The sequence below is a fragment of the Apis florea genome, unplaced genomic scaffold (assembly GCF_048593485.1).
Source record: "Apis florea isolate Af1SG1 unplaced genomic scaffold, ASM4859348v1 contig_1914_pilon, whole genome shotgun sequence".
Taxonomy (NCBI): Eukaryota; Metazoa; Arthropoda; class Insecta; order Hymenoptera; family Apidae; genus Apis; species Apis florea.
Window position 1 is genome coordinate 807,233 of NW_028256504.1, and position 21,777 is coordinate 829,009.

At 25.6% G+C, this 21,777-nt stretch overlaps 1 protein-coding gene and 1 long non-coding RNA gene across 3 annotated transcripts; one reads left to right on the forward strand and one right to left on the reverse strand.

Annotated features, from left to right (window-relative positions):
• Positions 1–1,411: 1,411 nt before the first annotated feature.
• On the reverse strand, positions 1,412–21,305 carry fw (CUB and Sushi multiple domains furrowed). Of its 2 annotated transcripts, XM_086914118.1 has the most exons (23): positions 20,897–21,285; positions 20,561–20,820; positions 10,112–10,232; positions 9,370–9,428; positions 7,895–8,104; positions 7,585–7,680; positions 6,949–7,071; positions 6,697–6,860; positions 6,435–6,561; positions 5,584–5,733; positions 5,234–5,410; positions 4,935–5,114; positions 4,738–4,856; positions 4,274–4,508; positions 3,978–4,151; positions 3,662–3,841; positions 3,324–3,569; positions 3,067–3,246; positions 2,673–2,846; positions 2,422–2,601; positions 2,231–2,339; positions 1,959–2,141; positions 1,412–1,893 (listed from the first exon to the last, which is right to left on the reverse strand). In XM_086914118.1, exons 2-23 carry the CDS (start codon positions 20,613–20,615, stop codon positions 1,788–1,790), a joined length of 3,348 nt encoding a protein of 1,115 aa, XP_086770244.1. In that variant the 5' UTR covers positions 20,616–20,820; positions 20,897–21,285; the 3' UTR covers positions 1,412–1,787. The 2 variants fall into 2 exon arrangements, with proteins under 2 accessions (XP_086770244.1, XP_086770249.1); XM_086914123.1 differs by having other exon boundaries at positions 2,029–2,141; positions 20,561–21,305.
• LOC147658583 (uncharacterized) lies at positions 8,772–9,833 on the forward strand. The gene is made up of 3 exons (XR_015294116.1): positions 8,772–9,055; positions 9,133–9,309; positions 9,383–9,833. It is a non-coding gene; the product is annotated as an uncharacterized LOC147658583 (long non-coding RNA).
• Positions 21,306–21,777: the final 472 nt, after the last annotated feature.

Genomic DNA, 21,777 nt, shown 5'->3' on the forward strand with positions numbered 1-21,777 from the left:
TGTATTTACACATCTACAAGACTATCATTACTGAACTATTATTTATTTTTAGACAATTGACTTAGGAAATAACGACGTAACCAAAATCGGGATAAAAATAAAATCGTCTACGTGACGATTCAATAAAGAGAACATTACACTCTACATCTATAGAAGTTTATATAAATTTTATTCACTATATAATTTAATTTAAATTTTAAACTATAATTTAACAAAAAATCAATATATCATTAAAAACTGTTGCATATTTATTAAAATAAATATTATTCATAAGATAATGATTTATTTTATATTTTTAATATATTTGCATTTTTATGTTTTTCCGAATAAATAGCTACAATTTTTAATCTTATACTTCTTCATTTCAAAATTTTTACTAAATATATTTGACGTAAGCAATATTTAATTTTTAGTAAACATGGATATGATTTACTGGATATGATTAAAATCCTTATATCATTGTTACATAAAAGATATTACTTCTTTTATATAACAATAAAAATAAAAATAATTTTGTTAAACGAGAAAAACATATTAACAAAAATGTATACACTTCTTCGAAACAACGACACAATAACAATGGCTGTCCATATAAGCAAATAGATTGCTGTCAAATATTTCGTAATTTTCACATTATTCTCATATATACAAGTTAATCAGAAGATGGATTTATATTCAAATATTCGAATAAACAAACAAATTTCTACCAACCTGATTATTAATAGCTTCAAAACTAGAAAAATCCGAAAAAACAGAACAGTACAGACACTCGTGCTCTACTGTGACTCACGTTACGCGTCACTCTATGGTTATTTACCACACCCGGGTAAGTAACGCCATCTGGTGAAGGATTCATTATTCAAGCCTTTTCTAGACATCCAAAAATTAGGCCACATTAGAGCAAGAAAAAAAATACTGTGATCGATTTTTTCTTCATTTTTTGTATTCTTCGCAATACAATCAATTATTATTTCAATATTTAAAATAATATATAAAGTATTTATTACATTAATGTTAATTTTTAGTTTAATTTTTAATTTACACTTACAAATTTTAATGAATATTAATTTATTTTATTTTGAAAACAAGTTAATTTATTTATATATTTTAATCATTTCACAAAATTAATAATATTAATGCTAAAAACTTTGGATATAACTGTTAAAAAATATATTGATTTATTTTCGAAAGAATACATTACAAATACCTTAGTTGGAATAAACTGTTGATGGAGAAATCATTACCTTATAAGGCAATGAAACTGAATACATATAATTGCTATATATTTCACAATCATATTTACAGCAAATTTAATAAATAAAATCATATTATATCATCATAATATATTAATCTACATTGTAATTAAAATAATATTTTTCAGTGGTTCTTAAAAATATATCAAAATACAAAATAAAACAAGAATATTGGTTTCTTTATTCGTTTTATAACCAATCAACATACGAATTTATGTTATAAATTCGTCATTTGAGACATAGTTCTATATTAAGAGAACATTTTATATACATAATAATACATAGGATTGAATTGTCGAAATAATATAAGAATGTTCATTAATATAACATATTTTCATCATTGGTATGAAAAACACTATCGTAAATTTATCACGTTACTTCTTTTTACTTATTTACATAGATCGGCGATACGCCAAATATAATAATATAAATAAAGATAACAAAATTTCACGTATCTATATCCTTCTACCTGTACATAAATAATATCTAATTTTAAAAAATACACAGTTTCGGTTCTAATTGTTATATTTCAAACTATCGCACAGACACTCCGTTAATTGTAATGCCGTTTCTGTTTGAAACTGGTTCTGCTTCGTAATGTCCAGATCTACCATAATGTCTTCTCATATTAGTACCATACCTTTAATTTAAAAATAATTTAATCGTCCTCTTTTTATTAAAAAATTTTCTAAAAAGATTTCTTACCTATAGGTACTACTATTTAGACTATAAGGACTATCATAAAGACCATCCTCTGGAACATTTTCATACATACTATTAGGTGTACCATCGTTAAGAGTGGCATAAGACATAACAGCAGCATTTTGATCTTCCTTTCTTTCAGCAGCTTGTACATTTTCAGTATTTTTTACTGGCGTAGCTTTTCTCCTAAAAAAAATATTTTTTTTAAATTTTTAATTTGAAAATTTAGTTTAATTTAATTTAATATTTCTTATTTTATTATAAATTTTACTTACAGTCTTAAATAAACAAGTCCAAGAATAATTAATATAAATATGATAACACCAGCTCCAATGCCAACGCTAGTTCCTACACCCTGCGTTTCCGCTACTTCATTCGGCATAACTGTTATATAATAAATATTGATAATATATGAAAATATTTCTCTATATCTTTTCAATATATTCTTAATATTATTTTTGCTTACATTCGCACTTGGGTTCCTCTCCACTCCATGAACCTGTATCTAAACATTTTCTTAAAAACGGTCCTATTCTTTCATATTGTGGTAAACAATGATATTCTGCAGTTCCACCGTATGTAATGGTTCCATTTACTACTATCACTCTTCCATTTTCTATAGGCTCTGGATGTTTGCAGTCAACCACTATTGAATCAAATGTTTAATTTTATATTTCATTTTTGCATAAATTCAAGATATTTGAGAAATATAATTACAGAAACAGGCAGGTGTGTTTCCACTCCAAGATCCGTTCTGTAAGCATACTCTAGTTTCATTTCCTTCCATATAAAATCCTCGAGGACAACTATAGTGAGCTATTCCACCTACACTATGAGTTGAAACTTGTGTAGATAGTACACCCTCTTTCTCAGGATCTTTGCATCTAATTTCTATGAATAAATAATACAATGAATATAATATAATATAAAAATAATATGACAGAATATTTTAAAAAAATATGAAAAATGAAATTTTTATATAAAATTTTTATAAATTTATATAAAATTTAACAAAAAGTTTTTATTATTTATAATATAATCATATAAATTACATTATATAGATAGTATTTATTTTATAACAATTTAAAATTAAATTTTAATCTAGACTTACCTTTACAAACTGGAGTGTCACTACTCCAAGTACCATTCTCGAGACATAATCGTCTAGCAAATCCGTCCAATTCAAAATTACCGTCACATTCATAAAGAGCAGCTGCTCCATAATAAGTAGCATTTGATGTTAAAGTATATCTACCATGTTGAATGTGTTCTGGTTTACCACAATCAACATCTGAAAAATGCATTTATTCAAAATGAACATTTTGCAATTATTTATTTTTAAATAGTATGACTTTTTAAGTTACTTACAAACACATCGTGGAACTTCACCACTCCATTTTCCATTATCTTCGCAAGTGGACAGAGGTTCCCCGACTACTTTGTATCCTCTCTCACAACGGTATTTTGCAAGAGCACCGATTTTGTAAGAAGTCGCGCCAGTATTAGAATTTTCTGGGGTTCCAGTACGAATTAGAGTTCTACCATACATTCGATCATTACCAGTTACAGATAGAATACCGTGTTCTGCATAAACAGGTTCTGGACATCGAATTTCTGTATAAAAGAGAAAAAAATATTACCATTATATATCATCATATATCATTAAATATAAAATAAATTGCGCAAATTCTAAAATGAATAACCACCTTCACATTTTGGAGTCGCGTCGCTCCATTGACCATTGTCCAAACAATATCTTCTTAACACTCCATTTAGTCTATAGTTTTTAGTACAACTATAAGTGATTTCACTTCCAAGATGTGTTGTTCCATTTACATATTCTACAGCTCCGTTTAAAACAGGCAAAACTTTCCCGCAGTCTACATCTATAATATAGAAAAATGAAAAGATTATCATTAAAAATATCATTCATTTATCATTCATATTAGAATGAATTCAATTAATGTTCAAAAATATATATTTTAGAAAAAAAATTTTAATAAATTCAACAATGAAACTTACACTCGCAAGTTGGTACTTCCCCCGACCATTCACCATCTCTTCCGCAAGTATGTCTGATTTCGCCTTGAAGTAGGTATCCTGCTTCACAATGATATTCAATAGCACTGTGAACATTTAAATCATATCCGACAACGTAGCTTCCAGCTGGTACTTCAGGTTCTTCGCAGGTGATCACTATATATATATATATATGTATATATATATATATATAATAGATATATATATCAATGAATAATTATAATTTTCAAATTATTTGCTATAATATAATGCATTTCAAAAAAACTTGAAAAATTTACATTCGCAAGACGGCGTATCATGACTCCATTTTCCTTCTTTGGTGCATTTTTGTTTCGCTTCGCCAACCAGCCAATAATCTTCTGAACATGTATATACAGCCAAACTTTTAACTGTAGTAGTGCCATTAATTAGAGTCACAGAACCGAATTCGATTTGAGCTGGTGCTCCACAATCAACGAATCGGCATTGAGGTGCTTTACCAGACCATTCTCCACCAATGTCACAGGTAAGAACCTTTCAAAATTGATTATCGATGTATTTAGTATTCGTAGAATAATCGTTCAAATAATCGTTTGCGTAAATCTTTTGAAATTTTCTTATATAATATAATTGTAATCGAGGTGAAAGATATACATAATGAAAGTTCTATTTGAAATAGCCTACGGCTTATGCATAACAAATAAGAGAAATTATTAAAATAAATTTAAATATAATAAATTGAATTATATTCAGAATTACTTACATTATCTCCGAATAAAATGAATCCATTTTGACAAGAATAAGTAGCTGTCGATCCTGCTCGTCTCCCAGTATTTGTCACGACTCCACCGTTAATTTGTGGTGGTTCTGGACACCAATCAACTGAAAAATAATAAACGATATTGTAAATTATAACTATTGTTATTATAAGTAATATATTTATTAAAATCAATTTCTTACATAAACATTGAGGTTGATGTCCACTCCAAATACCACCATCTCCGCATCTACGTCTGACATCACCGAGCAATGTGTAGTTTTCTTTACACACGTAATCAGCAAGTGCGCCATGAGTTGTTCTGTTATCAACCAGTGTGATTACACCGTTCTCCAATTCAGGCAGAGGGCCGCAATCGACAACTACAAGCATTTAAAATATGACGTTAGTATATGCCACATGATTATTAATCACCAAGTACATTATCATTATCCAAGCAATTATGCAGCTCGCGTAGAGACGTGCGTGCAATTAAACTTACACTTGCACGTGGCTGGCTCGTCACTCCAAAATCCAGTTGATTCACACGTCCTGCTCTTCGAACCTATTAGCATATATCCATCAGGACAAACATAATCTATTATAGATCCTATGGTTCGTTTAGTGCCCATTATTGTTGTATTCTCAGCTTTCTCTGGACTACCGCAAGTAGGTGGCCCTTGATAAATAAAGATATTATATTATACATATATTAAAAAAAAAATTTTTATATGAGCCACACCTTTTTGTTTTTCTGTATAAACATCAAATACGTGCAAATGGATTTATCATATACATAATTCTCTGCATTTATACATATGCAGATTTATGATTATTAATGTATATACTTACTGCTTTGACATATCCAATGCAGATAGTCAAGGTTACAGCCAACATCATTCCATAGCCAGCTACGACCACCGTCTAGCACTACGCAATTTTGCTCGCCGTTATAATTATTTGGTTGATCTTTCCCCCAAGATGGTTTTTGTACAATCTCACCTGAAAATAATAAAAAATTTTATAAATCTTTTATAAATCATTTTGTAATCTTTAAAAAAATATATTTTCTCAAACATATCATTTATCAAATAAATTAAAAGGTAATTATGCAATAATTATAATATTTCTGTTGAATCGAAATTGGTTTCTCAATTAGTCATAGTGAAATCAAAGATTGTTTCAAAACAACCGACTATCGGCGCAATAGTACATTTGTTATTTAATTTGCTTCCAATATTAGAAATTCAAAAAATTTTTTTGTCTGTTCGATCCAAACACAAGAAGAATAAACAGAGATTATACGTTCAAATAGACGCTCGTGAGTGTAACTTCCCGTTCATTTCCTCATAGTACTAACTTTCACGTTCTATTTATTAGCGCGTACTATTACACCGACAGTCAGTTGTTTTGAGACAATCTTTGATTTCACAGATCTTTATAGCTAATCGAGAAATGAATTTCGAATCAAGAGAAATATTATAATTATCGCATAATTATCGCATAATTACGAAGTAAATTGATTGATATGGGTCGATGAATTCAACCGGTGTTACTTAATCGTATCTCTTCGACCCGGTTCCCATAAACGTTACCGATCAATCGTGAGAAGAGAAAAAAAATGTTGACCGTAATTAATGTATAAACGAGACAATGTATAATCAAACAGAAATCAAAGAGATTAAAAAGCAATATATATGCACCGTCAACCCATCGCCATATTCGCGCCGTTATCAAAGGTTCCTTCTGAGCACCTATCCAAACTAGCTGAGTCTTCAGTTTGTCTTTCCGCCTTTCGAGATTGTTTAATATATATACGGAAGCTGCATCCTGTATTACAAAAAATATAGATATTACAATAGAAGATTATAGTTGGAATTTAATACAAGAAAATATTAAATTAACTAATAATTAAATAATAATAATAAAACTATAATATATAATATAAAATTTTTGCATAGAAACCTTGAAACCATGAACAAGATCACCGCCTCTTGCACGACAGTAATTTCTGGCCTCTTGAAAAGAATCGCCTTTTTTGACAACGAATTCATAACAGGTGGAATTGAAAGCAGCCAAATCGGCGTCAGCTGGCGTTCCGCTATAAGCGCATCTGTCTGTTGAGAACTCTACGAAAAACCAAGTGAAACTTTTCTACAGGAATTTTATTTGATAGATTATTGATAGCAACTTACACTTATAAACTTATATACTTACCGTCAACAGCAAATACTTCTACTTCACATAGACTCAAACTTCCCTCCACACCAACTAATTGCAAAAATACATATTGACCAACAAGAGCTCTGGCACACATAAACGTCTTTGTAATTCCTTCCTCTGTAAAATCAATTGATTGATCAAAAATTAATTTTTGAATAAATATTTTAATCATTTAGCTACAAATATATATATATTTTAAAAAATCTTTTTTCAGGAACGTAAAAAATGACTTCATCAATTGATGTTTTTTTAAATGAATTTAATTTTAAATAAAAATTTCTATAAACTATCAATTCTATAAATACATCTAATTTAACTTAACATTTGTTTTATGGAAAAAAATTATATTTATTCACAATTCATAATAAATAAAGTAATATTTTATTTATTTTGGAATGTTAAAAAATTTGATAAAAATTTTTTTTTTTACATATAATACTATGTAATATAATATAATATAAAAATATTTTATTTATGTCTCAATTTGGAATAATAATATAAAAATTCCGCAAATCTCAATTTCGATTAAAATTTTAAAATCATTTGTTGCCGTATATATTATAGCACTGAAGTTTCATTTTATTATTCATTAATGATACACATAATTAAAGGCTTAATTTAGTTGCTTACCAATTGTGCCAGGAAACCAGGCGCATAAAGGATTACGTTGTAATTCTATGCTACTATTACCAACACGTATTTCGATATCCTGAAGAGGTTGGTGACCTTTTGAAAATGAAAAAATGAAAATTAAATTCTAATTTCGATTCAACAGCTTATTGTTTATTATTGACTATAATATTTTAAACATGCTATTTTTAACTAATAAAAAAGTATTTAAATTTTATGAAAAAATAAAAAAAATTTTATCATTTGTAAATCATTTGTAAAAAAAAAAGAAAATATATAAATACATGTGAAAAATAGAAAGGAAAATTACCACAACAACCTCTGGTCGTTACCCTAACGACTTTTACCGAATACGATTTTAATAAATCGACTTTCCACCAAGGGCTAGGCTCGCTTTGTGTTTCGGTGCATCTTTTTCCATCGTGCTCTGTGCTCGAATCTCCATCGTTTCCGTGACTAGCATCTCCGCCTCGCACAGTTGTCGATTGATTTGTTGGCTTGCGAAAAGCTACATTTGTGCCTGCAATAATGCATATTTAATTAAATAAATTATTATGTCTTTGATTTATTTTTTTTTTTTTTATAATCAATTGTAACACATTATTAAATCAAAAATAATCAAATTCAATTTGGATTATTATTTTATTTATTTTAATTAAAAGTTTAAGTCGTAGAAATGTATCAAAATTATAACATTCAATTCTTTATGATTTTTCTAAAAAATTTCTAGATATAAACATTTAAGATTCTTTATTTTTAAATATCTATAAGATATTTTTAAATTACTAAAAATTAATTAATCTAAAAACAAATTTAATACTTTTACTTTTTCTAATCATTCAATAGCTAAAATTTATTTTTCTATTATTTTTCTATACAATAAATGATCAAATTTTCCATAATGCTATAATTTATAATAAAATTTATTACTATAATTTATTCGTATCATTTTTTCGCAAACATAATAAGCTTACTTCATAATAAGCAAATAAAACTCAATATCTGATATAATATACAATATTTAAAACATAGTATTCAATATTTAATATTCAGAGTCAATAATTGAAACACTGGTTTTTTGATTTTTGAAATTTACACTAAATGTTTCATAAATTTTTTTTATTATTATATGAGATTATTATATGAGATCATTACCAACAGAATATATTCAGTAATAAAAAGAAAGATTATTTGGCGTTAGTTTCACCAAGTTGCAGGTAGTAAGTATTTTGTGTTTCATCTTCTGACTTTATCATTTTTCCGCATTCTTCTCGGCCGGTCGTTTAAAATAATTTCCACGCGACACGGTTTACCGGTATTGCAGTTGGTAGTACGAGGCTTAACTGTCACCGAATAAAAGCTTGCGTAACATTTTACCGATAAACCGTCCTCCGTAAACTTTCTTCTCATCAGCGTTTCAAACCAATTTTGCCGGCAAAAGTGAAACGTCGCAACGCGACCAATAAAAAAAGTGAGACCAATATCCATACCAAAGGTCGATGTATTTTAACGAGAGTATCTCGTAGCATACTAAAAATTACTTTCTAGTTTGGCAGAAAGGTAACTACGTTTTGCATTTTAAGGAGAAAAAGTTAAATTTCTTCGATCGTAAAGAACAACTGATTCTTTCACGAAACTGTTTCAATGTGTATTGAAGAGAAAGTTGCATATAATATTATTGTCAAGAGAGACGCGTAATCGAATGTGTCAGTGCTGTGAAGTTAGGTTAGGTGAAATAAAAATAATAAGATAAAGATAAAATTGAATTGATTATAGAATGCTTACCACAAAATGGTAGATCTCCTTGCCATTTTCCACGAACATTGCATGTTAAACTGCCACTGCTGAACAAATAATAATTAAATGAAATAAGAACCGAAATTCTTTACTTTATGATAAACAATGCACGACAAGAGAACGGAACACGAACACGTAAACAAATATCGTCAATCATACGAATTATAAAATGGAGAAAGTTTATAATGAGTAAGTAATGCCACTGACGACTATCGTACTATATAAACGATTTCGTTTCACTTGGTTGCAACTTGAATATCAACCTTTATTCATCAATCTTTATTCATTTAAAAAAAATTGAATTTTTGTGAATGTTTCTATACCTATTTTTGATACTCGATTGAATAATTTTAAAAAATTCTCACTGCTTAAGATATTTTCGTATATATTTCGTCTATAAGATATTGTCTTATAAGTTTTTATAATTGTCAATTAAAAAATGGAACTGAAAATGTCTTATTTTGATTTGAAAAGTTATTTCTTAAATTTTTAGAAATCAAAATCCTATTTATTAATACATATATTGCGAGAAAAATATAAAAATAATATTTTCTTTTCAATTTTTCTTTACTAATTATTAATAATTATTATAATTAATATTATATTAAATTAATTTAATCTTATTATAATTTATCCACCATGCAATACCTACGTAATGAATTTTTGTAAGTTATTTAAGTATGACGTTTAATATTCCACAAAGAACGGATATTTCTAAAGAGTCACTTACCCAAATAATTCGTATCCGGCATCACAAGTATATGTCGCCAAAGTGCCTGTTGCTAAGGATTCATCGGACAATGACACCTTGGCATTCATTGGTACAGCTGGATGGCCGCACTTTAATAATTCTATATTTTAGAAAATATATTTTAGAAAATATTTTAACGATAGTTTTGGTAAGAAAAAAATTAATTATAATTAGTTGCAAGAAAAGTATCAGAGTATTAAAATATATTCAATATTATATATCAGAGAAATTATATATAGTAAAAAAAAGTATCTTTATTTTATTTCATTATTAATTTTTGACATATGGTGAATTATATTATATATATTCTAGATTATATATAGAATTATATTATAATCTAGAATATCTTAATTTTAATTGATTTTAGTAATCAAAATATGTTTCAAATAAATAAAAATTGATTGGAATGGCACAGGAAGAAAAGATACATAATTGACTTTTATTAACAAGATAAAATTGATTTTATGATCTCTATACCTATCAATAAAAAGATTATCAGCACTAAATTATGTATTTCTTTACATTTAATTTTTATCTGAAATATTTTTCTTATCATGAGAATTAAATTAAATATTCGAAGTATGATTATTTTATTTATCTTATTTATATATTAATTATTCTATAATAATAGCTATATTATTTAAAAAGTTTTGTATATTAAAATATTTTTAAATAGGTTACATTCTATCATTACCAGTCTAATCTCTTTATGTAAAAATTTTAGATAAAAAAATTAAACGTATTCAAAGATTCTTACAATTAAAGTGATATTTTATAATAATTATTAAAATTTTTTGTAATTATTAGATAAAAATGAATTATTTTAAAATAAAAGGAAAATATTAAGAAATAAAATTCTCAATGAAAAATCTTATGTTAAAAACTAAAAATACATTAAAAAATTTTAATATAAAATATTCAAAAGGCTGATTATGGCGTAGTTATATTCATTTAATGAATCGATGTAATGGTATTTTAATGCTATGTTAAATATTTAGTAGAAAGTTCACGGTTTTTTAAGCTAGAATTTTAATTTCAACAATATTATTTACGCTAGACAGCGTAGTTTCTATGGTAGACAGAATTTTGAAATTACTTTTCAATTACAATTTCTGCTAAAGATTGCAAATATCAATTTAATATTCCTAGAATATTAAAAAAAAAAATATATTCGATCGAAGATTTTACTTTTCGATGTAAGATTTTAATTTTTTTTTTTTTTTTTTTTTTTCAATGAATGCTGCATAGGATATAATTAGCAAAAATAACAATAATGAGTGCTTATATTTTCGAATATCTTTAATTTAAATATCACATAAATGCATACAAGAATTTCTTATTACTTGATAATTAATAACATTTACTTTCACATTTAATTTCTAACTTTCATTACGTAAAAATATTCTTGTCAAGTCGAGGATAGTCAAGGACACAGGTATTACATTACATTCAAGTTTATAAGTCATACTTCACTTTCAAAATAAGTCAGACAATGGCTGTGATACGAAGCAAAGAGAAACCTTGATCAAAATCCCACGCTTACCCCATTATTCGAATTCTATGAGTCGGGAAATTGTACGAAAGATTTTCTATCATCTGCAAAAGGATAAAAATTAGTAGGTCGTGTATAGAATAGATGTAGTGATATAAAGTTATGGTTGATTCTGAGTACGGGAAGTATCGGCAAGACCGTATGTAGCTTGAGAAACTTTTTCTTATAGTGAAAAGCCTAGCAGTTAGAAGCCGATGGAAATCGACGTGCATGTACGAGCACGTGCGCTTTATGATTTACCGTAAAATTCTCATGGTATTCTCAAGGTATTCTCATGAAAGTAGAAACGGTTGAATTTCGTGCAACTATTTAAAATATTTATCTATCTCTATTTTTCGCCTCTTCGGTATTTCTTCTATACCTTACATTTCACAGTTTCTTTTCTCGATTTTCTCAAAAGATGAAAACATACAATTGTTTATCGTGATTTATAATTTAAACTTTTGACAATAGATATAATTGTATTTTCTAACTATATAAACAATGGCAAGATTAAATGTGTCGCGAAAGCAATTTTTTTTAATTATAATTTTAAAAAACATAAAAATATTTAATATTTATCAATATTGTTAAGAAATGTAAGCAATAATGGATGCAACAATTAAAAATCATTATTGTATTTAAAGATGTATGTAATATATTTAAAATATGTAGATATAGTATAATAAATGTGAATCACAAATATTTTTATATTTTAGTGATACTTTTGAAGTATTTGTGGTGTTTTAAATAAATAATATATTCTTACACGTTACAACAAATGCATTACTATTATAACTAAATCATCTTAACAATTGTGATATAGTTTTAAAATATGATGCTAATTCAAAAAAATTAGCATAACGTAATATAATAGAATAATAAAAAATTTAAAATAGATAATTTATAAAAAATAATTATAATAATATATAATATAATAACATAATATAATATACAACTACATATTTTTTTATCAAAATATAAAGATACATAATCTCAATCATAAAATCAAATTAATCTAGTCAAAGTTTTTGTAACTAATTTTGACAAAAATACAATGAAGTATTATTAATTGTCTTTCATATAATAATTTTTATAAAATTTCAATTAATTTTATCTCTTAAATTAATATTTTTTTATAAAAATATATATTTATAATTTTTTTATAAAAAAACAATATGCTGCATTGTTAATGCAAGTGAATTATGAATTCATTTACAAAAATTAAATTGATTTTTATATAACTCATAGTATGTTCATTTCCAAAAAATCATTATTCATCAAATTATATTTCCATCACTTAATCTGAAATATTTTTTGATATATAGAAAAAAGCGAGATATTCTAAATAATCAAATTATTTCACTCAATGTTTCATTCTTATTTATTATTTTACTACATTGATAGTAGTTTAATTCTTTAAGAAAAAATTATAATATACGATACGATATTAAAAAAAATCATTAAAAATTAAATATATTCAGAAAATATGTATTCTGAAAACCGGACATTTTTAAATTTCCATTTAAATTTCCTGTATTTATGATTGAAAATTCGTTTGATGGCCGTAACATTACATGGAAATACAAAAATATCAAGATAGAAACAGAGAAGGATGGTAACGTAAATCTCGTGAATAGTGGTATATATGAGCGATACAATCGCAAAGGCGATTATAACGCAGTCGTGTAATTCATGGAATAAGTTTCCGGCGATACTTCAAGGCCGATTGCAAGAACTGGCCTTAGATTTTCAAATCGAGAATCTTAACGATCCTAATTTACAATCTTCTCGCCTTTAATTCTTTTCAATCAAATATCTAGTGGGAATCCGTTAATTTAATTTTGAATCCATGTCTATGTATTCGATTTATAGGGAGAAAGCCACTGTGTATTCTCTATTCGAACTCTCGAGAAGGTAGTGTTTCTCATGAGACATCGAGTTACCGTTTCGTGCGAACGAGTTAATTAAAGCTAGTACAAACGCGTTTGCGCGTGCAACGGTTCACAATATATTTCGATTAGACATACACACATCTCTTCACTCGATGTTTAATCTTTTCTTCCGCTCACTTTCTACGTAATTATAAGTCATTTCATCAAGCTTTCAATTTAAACTTCTTAATTGGTTGTACAAAAGTTATTATTAACAATAAAGATCAAATTTTTAATCTAAATCTATGTCACTTCTTCGCAACTAACTTTCGATAAAAGATAAGCATAAGTGTAAAGAAAAAAAATTTGCAATAAAAAAAGATTAAATTTGATTATTTTATAAAATTATATATAATTTTAGAAAATCATTAAATTTAAAAATTTAAAAATTTAAAAATTTAAAAATTTAAAAATTTAAAAATTTAAAAATTTAAATTTAAATTTAAAAATTCGAATAATTTTAAATTCAGAAATTCAGAAATAATTGTTTTTAATGAACTAAACTAAATAATATTTTCATATAATAACGAAAGTTAGATTCCAGGAATATAAATAAGTTATAAAAATTAACTTATTTATAACTAAATAAAATATAAATTTTATCTATTAAATTAATAAAAAAAAAAAAGAAATTACATTTTTATTTAATTCTTAAAATTTCATGCAATATTAATTCAATATTGAAAAAATCGTATTAAAATAATACCACGTTATAAAAAAATTGCTAAAATTCATAAAAAAAATTCTCATTTATTCATAGAGATGTTAAATTAAAGTTACTTGTAAGGATATAATAAATACAACAAGGATTAATTATATGATTCAATTAAAATATTGAATATTGAATATAAGATATTAAATGATAATAATTTTATATATTTTAATATTAAAGTATGCAAAAATAATATAATTATGTAATTATTTATAATTCTTTTATAATTTTTACATTTTATAGCTATTAAAAATCTTTTTAAATATAAATTATAGATTAAATGAATTCCGGGAAAGAATCCAGATTTCGAATAGATGAAAAGGTTGAGAATTCTCGGTTAATTGCTGCGTGCGTGTACGAGTAAACACGTTACTAGCTTTAGTCTGGTCTTTGGCATTCGCTGATCGCTTCATGGGTCTGGGTCACGCGGTTACAAAACTTTGAAGCCGAAATAACGGTACGACATGGAGCTACTTCGAATCAGGACTACTACCGGTAAAGCATGTCACCACAATATAATTTGTGATTTATCGTCATTTTCTTTTATCTTTGTTCGTATGACTTACAATTCGAAGAAAATAAAAAAATATATATATATAATAAAAGAAAGCCATTCGTGGCTTTTAGAATAGATAGTATTTGCTAAATAAAAAAAGAAATTCTAATGGATTAAAAAATTATTAATAAAATTAAAATTTTTAAAATTACAAATAATTTTTTTTAAGTAAATATGTTTAAAAATAAAATAATAAGTATACTATTATACATATGTAATATGTAACGTGTGCATGAAAATGAAAGGTCGATTTTAATTTAATCTAACAAAAAAAGAAAAAATAAAAAATTATTTTACGCAAAGTATTATTTTTCGAAATAATCAAATCATTTATTTAAAAAAAAGTTATAGTTTCGAAAATATTAATTTTTTATCTATATTTATTATTTTGTTCATATCAAGATGTATTATCTAATTTAGAAATTATGAATTTTATTTGATCATTTTGTTTATTTTAAAATCATTCCTTCTATATATATATTTATAATTTAACGATATTAACATCATTTTTTTCTTTCTTTATAAATAATAGTAATTTATTTCTGGACTTTTTTGATAAATTTATTCTTACAATATTTAAAATCTTTAATGTCCAATTTTTTTCTGTTTTGTTCTGCAATTTCAAAAAAAATGAAACTTTAGTAATTATATCTCATATCTTTAATTTAATATTAATTTCAAACTTTATTGCTACTTTCTCTTCTTATACATCGCTTTCTCATTCAATTCTTTTTACAATATAATAAAAATAATATAATCGTTATCATAATATTATAATAATGATTAATTTTCTCAAAATATAGATCAATATTTATTTTCTTTGAACAAAAATATTTATATTTCGATTGATTTGATAGCATTACTATATCACGAAATGTCAAAAATAGAATAGTTTGTTTGACATATGTTTATAGCAGTAATTGTATCGATATATTATAGTAGTATGTGAATAGTTCTAATTTGTTTTTCAAATGTATCTGTATAATATAGCATATATAAAAGCAAATTGTCAGGAAATTAGAAAGTGTCTGTTCGTGATCTGTTTGTGATCTATATCACAAAAAAAAAAGAATAAAAATTTAATAGATTGAAATTTGATTCAAATGTTTTTTTCAAATTCTTGTTTTTTTAATTTATATTTTGTCTCTCGACTATTAATATTACATTACTAGAATCTTCATGTCCATTTAGATACGACAAATAATAATTAGATACAAACAAATTATAATCAAGAAAAAAAAAAAAAAGAAAACTGTGGCATATATCCGTGACAGAAAGTACAAAGAGTATTTTTTTGGCTAAAAATCGTGAATTCAAATTCTAGTGATATTTTTTTTATTTTCTTTCTTTGATTTTTACAATATTTATATAATTTACATTAATCGATGTATATTTTATGGCATTCAAGAATTAAAATCAAATTAGAATTTTATTAATGCAAAAAATTTTTTGTAAAATCTATTAAAATAATTAATTTTCTATTTTTTTCTATATTTATAATATTTCATAATAATAAAATGAACAGAAAATTCAATATGATTCCAAACAGCATAAATTATATGTAAAACTTGAATCCATAATGTATAACCTATAATGCATTCTTTTTTTGATATTTATATATATGTATATAATTTGTATGATAATATATATATAATATTATGATAAGAATTAAAAAGAAAAATATAAATACATAATCGCAATGGCAATAACATATTACATGTTATGTAAATGGGATATATTGAGAGCGAATTTTACAATTACTTGAATGGTACCAGTAGGACATCAGAAAACCGGTTAACATTATTCAATTCTACGAAGAAAGGTCCATTAGAAGGAACCAGATAGTGAATTGACTTTTCAGAATTTGTGTTAAAATCCTTTTAATTTGAAATCAACTTTTTTATCGCAAGAAGGTCTCTATTATTTCTTCCATTGGTAGGGATAGAAAGTTTTGTGAATTTCCTAACCTCTATTGTATATACTGGCAAAACACGTGGCGCATGTGTCATCGTGATCGACGGTGACTTGCGACACCTTGCAACACGTCAGGAAATGAAAACTCACTAACAGCAGTGAACTTTCCTATTCTTGTTTCACTAAATTTGCACATACACTAGTATTTATATTTAGTTATTTGGTGAAGTAGAATCAAAATTGTAAATATTTATATTATAAATATTTTTAGGTTCGATAATTGTCAATTTAAATTGATGATATGAAGAATATTCATACAATGGAAGCTCGTCTATATGAACAAAATTTTAATAGTATTTAATTATTTGAATTTAATTTGAATTCATATTATTTAAATTATCATCAAGCATTATTTCAATTTATATACTGTCAAAAATTTGAAAACGCTATTTTTTCTTTTTATATTTCTTTTTTGAATCTTCTTTTAATTTTGCTATTGTTATTGTTTTATTATAGATATCAGTATATAAATAAAAAATTTCCATTTTCTTTTTAATAAATTTTTGATAAAAGAATTTGATAAAAGAAGTAATAAAATTCTAACCTAATTATTTTTTAAATACTTGAATTTTATAAAATTTTATATATAATTTCGAAAATATTATGTATATTCTATATATCATATTTCATTTATACTTTTCGAATAAAATAAAGATAAATAATATTTGTGAACGATAATATATATGAATATGAAATTCAAAATTTCTAGATATACAATAATAAAATCTAATATGCTGATATAATGATTATAATTGATGGATTGAGTTTCAAATATACTGCCACAATCAAAATATATATGATTCGTCGCACATGTTGATCGCAAGAGAGAGGAAGCTATTTATTGTCGTTTGAAATTTCACCTGTATTGTCGAAACATAGTGCCCCACCCAACAAGTAGTTTATCCTTAGTTATCGCGCGTTTCGCATGCTTCGATCCAGTCAAACCGCCGAGAGTTAAATGTTACGACAGTCTCAGCTTAGCTCGATAGAAACGAGAATCGTGCAAGTCCATAACGTTCGACACGCTTCCTTCTTTGCAAGAACGAAAGAAAAGCGTTCGCCTAGAATCTCGAGGACGCTTTTACTTCCCCACTTCAACATAAGCTTCAATACAGTATATTGACTATCGATTTACTCCTTTACAAATCAACCTAACCTATTAACCTTCTATCTTTTTATCAATAACGATCTCTATGAGTTTCTGAAATTGGATTGGTCAAAGGCGTGCGAATTGAACTTTTTGTATATGTACGTATATATGATAATTTATATTGATCAATTTGCAGATAATTCTATTTGAAAAATAAAGAAAATAGAGAAAAAAATGAATTATCAAATATATTTTTTCTGCTAATAAATTCTCAGAAAGAAAAAAAAAATTAATTAAAAATTTTAAATGAATCTTCGTTTATCAAAAAATTTTTTATTCATTAAAGAATTTATTGTTAATTTTTTTATTGAAATATTAATTTCTAAATTTCTTTTGAATTTTATAAGAAAAATATATAGAAATTTATTACAGCTTGTATTGTAGCTTTTAAAATATTGCTTGTAGTTTTATTCATTTAATCATTTTAATTGCAAATTTGACTACTGATAAAAAAATTTTTAAATTGAAAAATTAATTTAAAAAAATTTTTAATAAGGAAGTGAAAAATAAATAATTGTAATTGTACTTTAAATTGTAATTATATTTCCATGAAAGATACGTTCTTCCTACGCGATTTTGCCTGCACAAATGAAAGTTCAGGTGAGCGTACTCGCAACGAAAAGATCTGTAGTTTACCTGTCGATGACGTAAAACGCTCTACATTTAATAAATCTTTATTACGTCTAATTTGGCAAGTTGAAAATTATTGTGTAAATCATATATGAAACATTTCAAGAAATTGTATTGGAATTTTATTGAAAAGTTCAGAAATCAATTAATATAAGTCAAATTTTTCTTAAAAACTTATATAACACAAAAACTTTTTTATAGATAACATTTTTCATTAAAATAATCAATTAAATCATTATCTTCATACGTGCTTTATATATATACTTTATATAATTGTAATATATTTTTATATAATTGTAATTATATCAAATCTTCTAATTTTAATCTTCTTAATTAAAAATTAGTATCACAAAAATCAATAGTAATTTTATTTATATTGATTGGTTTTTGAATCATTTATTTATAAGTTTGATTTTAACAAAGAACAACTTTTTTTTTATTTTTACATTCTTTTAAAGGACTTTAAATTATATTTTTCCATTTTTATAAGTTATGAGTTAGCTTAAGTTAGATAGGTATTTAGGTTGAACTTGCATTACTATAATTCTCAGTCCAATATTCATTTAAATACTAATTTGAATCGAAAGTATTTTGAATGACAAGTTTATAATGAAAAGTGGAACGAAATGATGAAAAACAGTCTAAAAAATATGCTTATTTTTAATATTCGCGTTTTTTGTAAAATTAATGATGTATATTCGATTATATTAGATGTATATAGATTGTTTTTCAAGAATTACATGCAAAGTAATATTATAAAACCGTTAATATATGCACACCAGACATATAATGTCTACCAAGGTGTTTCATGTAGGTCAACTAGGAGAATAAGAATTACAAAAGGTAAAACTCGCTTCGATTGACTGCCTTCACAGTGAGTCCTGTTTCCTATCTTGTGCGACCAGTTTTATTCAAATTAAATTTAACCGAATAGAATAAAAATTAATCATGAAAAGTACAAAATATTTTACTGGTATTATCGCAGGTCAAACAGGAAAAGAGAATGTAAATTTGCTTCCACTAAATGAATATTTTTAAATGGTTCGTTGATTTTGCGAATCGCAGCTGTTATTGGAACAACATTTCAAGATGGAATCATGTTTATCATTGAATTATCCTTGAACAAAAATAATATATGAAATATATTTTTCTTTGGAAAAAAAAAAAAGACATTAAAAATCTGGAATTCGCAAGGTTTCGAGAAAGCAAAATACAAAGCGACAGAACATATACATTTTATTTGAAGCGGATACACCAGGTGACCTCGAGACACCAGAAAATCCGCGTGGACGAGAATCAAGTAGGCGGTACCTATTTTGTATACTTGTATGTCTTTCCTTAACACAAAACTTGAAAAAAAGATAGAAAATATTGTATAATCATTGAATTTCGAATTTCGAAATAATTAAATAGCTCTGTTATTTTCTGATATCACTAAAGTTCAATGAACTTTAAAGTATTTATTATATATATATTGAATAACATGTGCTACTGCAAAATAGTGTAGCATTTATTTATTACAAGCTCACAACTCAAAATCGAACCATAAGCATATTCCATATTTGAAAGATAATGAAACTCATTTTAAAAAAAAGACACAAATTTCATTTCATCCATATCGACAGTAATCATAGAGAATGATAATAAAAGACTTAAATAAAAGATTAAAAAAAAATAATGTATCGGTTGAAATTATGAAATTATTTGTTTCATCAGATTCAAGAAAGATTCCAATGATGTAAATAATTCTCAAAAATATATTTGCAAAAAATGTCCAAACTTATAAAGAATAAATACAATATGTTTACTATAATAATATAAAATTAAAATGAATATTCTAAGATAAATATATTGTTTCAGAATCTAGTTTAAAAATAATAGATAATTTTGAATCATAAACATTGAAATCGAGTAATTATATTGAAACTTTAAAATACATGCCTTGTGCACCCACGACGAGAATTCCTAAAAGGAACAGAAGAATTTCTCGTTCCATCCTCGATGTATCGTTTTTTGTTGTCGTCAAAGGGCGGGATCACATCGAAAGTACACTAACTTTGATCACTATCATCCACAAGATTGTAACCGCGTATCCAACCAGAGAACACTTTATCATGCACTACGGAAACTTTCACAAGAAGTTTCTTTGTTCGATGCGTGGCACCGATGAAAACTTGTTTCAATAACAAAATATTCTTGTTCTGTAAGTAAAACGTTATCATTAAATTCCCGCCAAGATACGATTGAAACTATAATTCAAAAGTCTTTTTCTTTCACCATTTAATAAATTTTTAATCCCTGTATGCGATCGATAGATCCAACGGTTATCCTTTCATGATTTTGTTAAATCTGTTCAATCGTTTTTTGCACTAAACTTATTAATGATTATTCATCGTATTCCATATTCGATCATAACCTTGCTTTCGATTCTTCATGATTTTTGATATTAATGTTTCCTCAGTTGCACATACGGGGCAAAAAAAAAAAAAATAAATGGATTCAAAAGTAAAATATATAAGTCGAAAATCACTACGACTTCGATTTATACGCAGATTTTCACGAAGACTGTTAAACATGACTTTTGGGCAGCATTTTCGTTGACCGTTTGATCGAATATCGACCGAGAATGACGATCCGTTCCCTTCACTAGTCGTCTGTCGAGTGCCAGAGGCTTCGAGTCTTGTACTCCTTCGACATTATGAAAGTACTTACATATAGTATATTCTGCTGTATGTAGTGTGCATTCAACTAGATATTATGAGGGAGTCTATGCTCGATTATTTTTCTGAATTTTTCGCATTAAAATAAAAATATCTACACTTCAAAAAATGATATGTATAGAGTTAAGTATTATTAAAAAATAAAATTGTAATATACTTGCCTTTTATATGATATACATATTATAACTTGTATATTTTATTTTGTTTTATTTATTTTATTCTATTTCACTCTGTTTTTTGATTTATTTTTGTTTTATTTTTTGTTAATCTTCACTTATCTTCTTGTAATATTTATTATATCGAAAAATTTCTAATGAAATGAAATTCTTTTAACGAAAATTCAAATTATATGTTTCAATTCAATTTATATGTTATGTTCAAATTAAATTATATATATATTCTATATATTCTAGATTTTTTGTTTCACTGTTATATCGA

Bases quoted from the DNA above. Each gene is read 5' to 3' on its own strand.
- fw (XM_086914118.1), bottom strand. From the start codon at position 20,615: ATGGAACGAGAAATTCTTCTGTTCCTTTTAGGAATTCTCGTCGTGGGT. The intron at 6,562-6,696 runs GTTTCTATGCAA...TTTGTAATACAG, and splicing joins ATCTTGTTCATGGTTTCAAG to GATGCAGCTTCCGTATATAT. The intron at 4,509-4,737 runs GTAAGTAATTCT...CAATTTTGAAAG, and splicing joins TCATTTTATTCGGAGATAAT to GTTCTTACCTGTGACATTGG.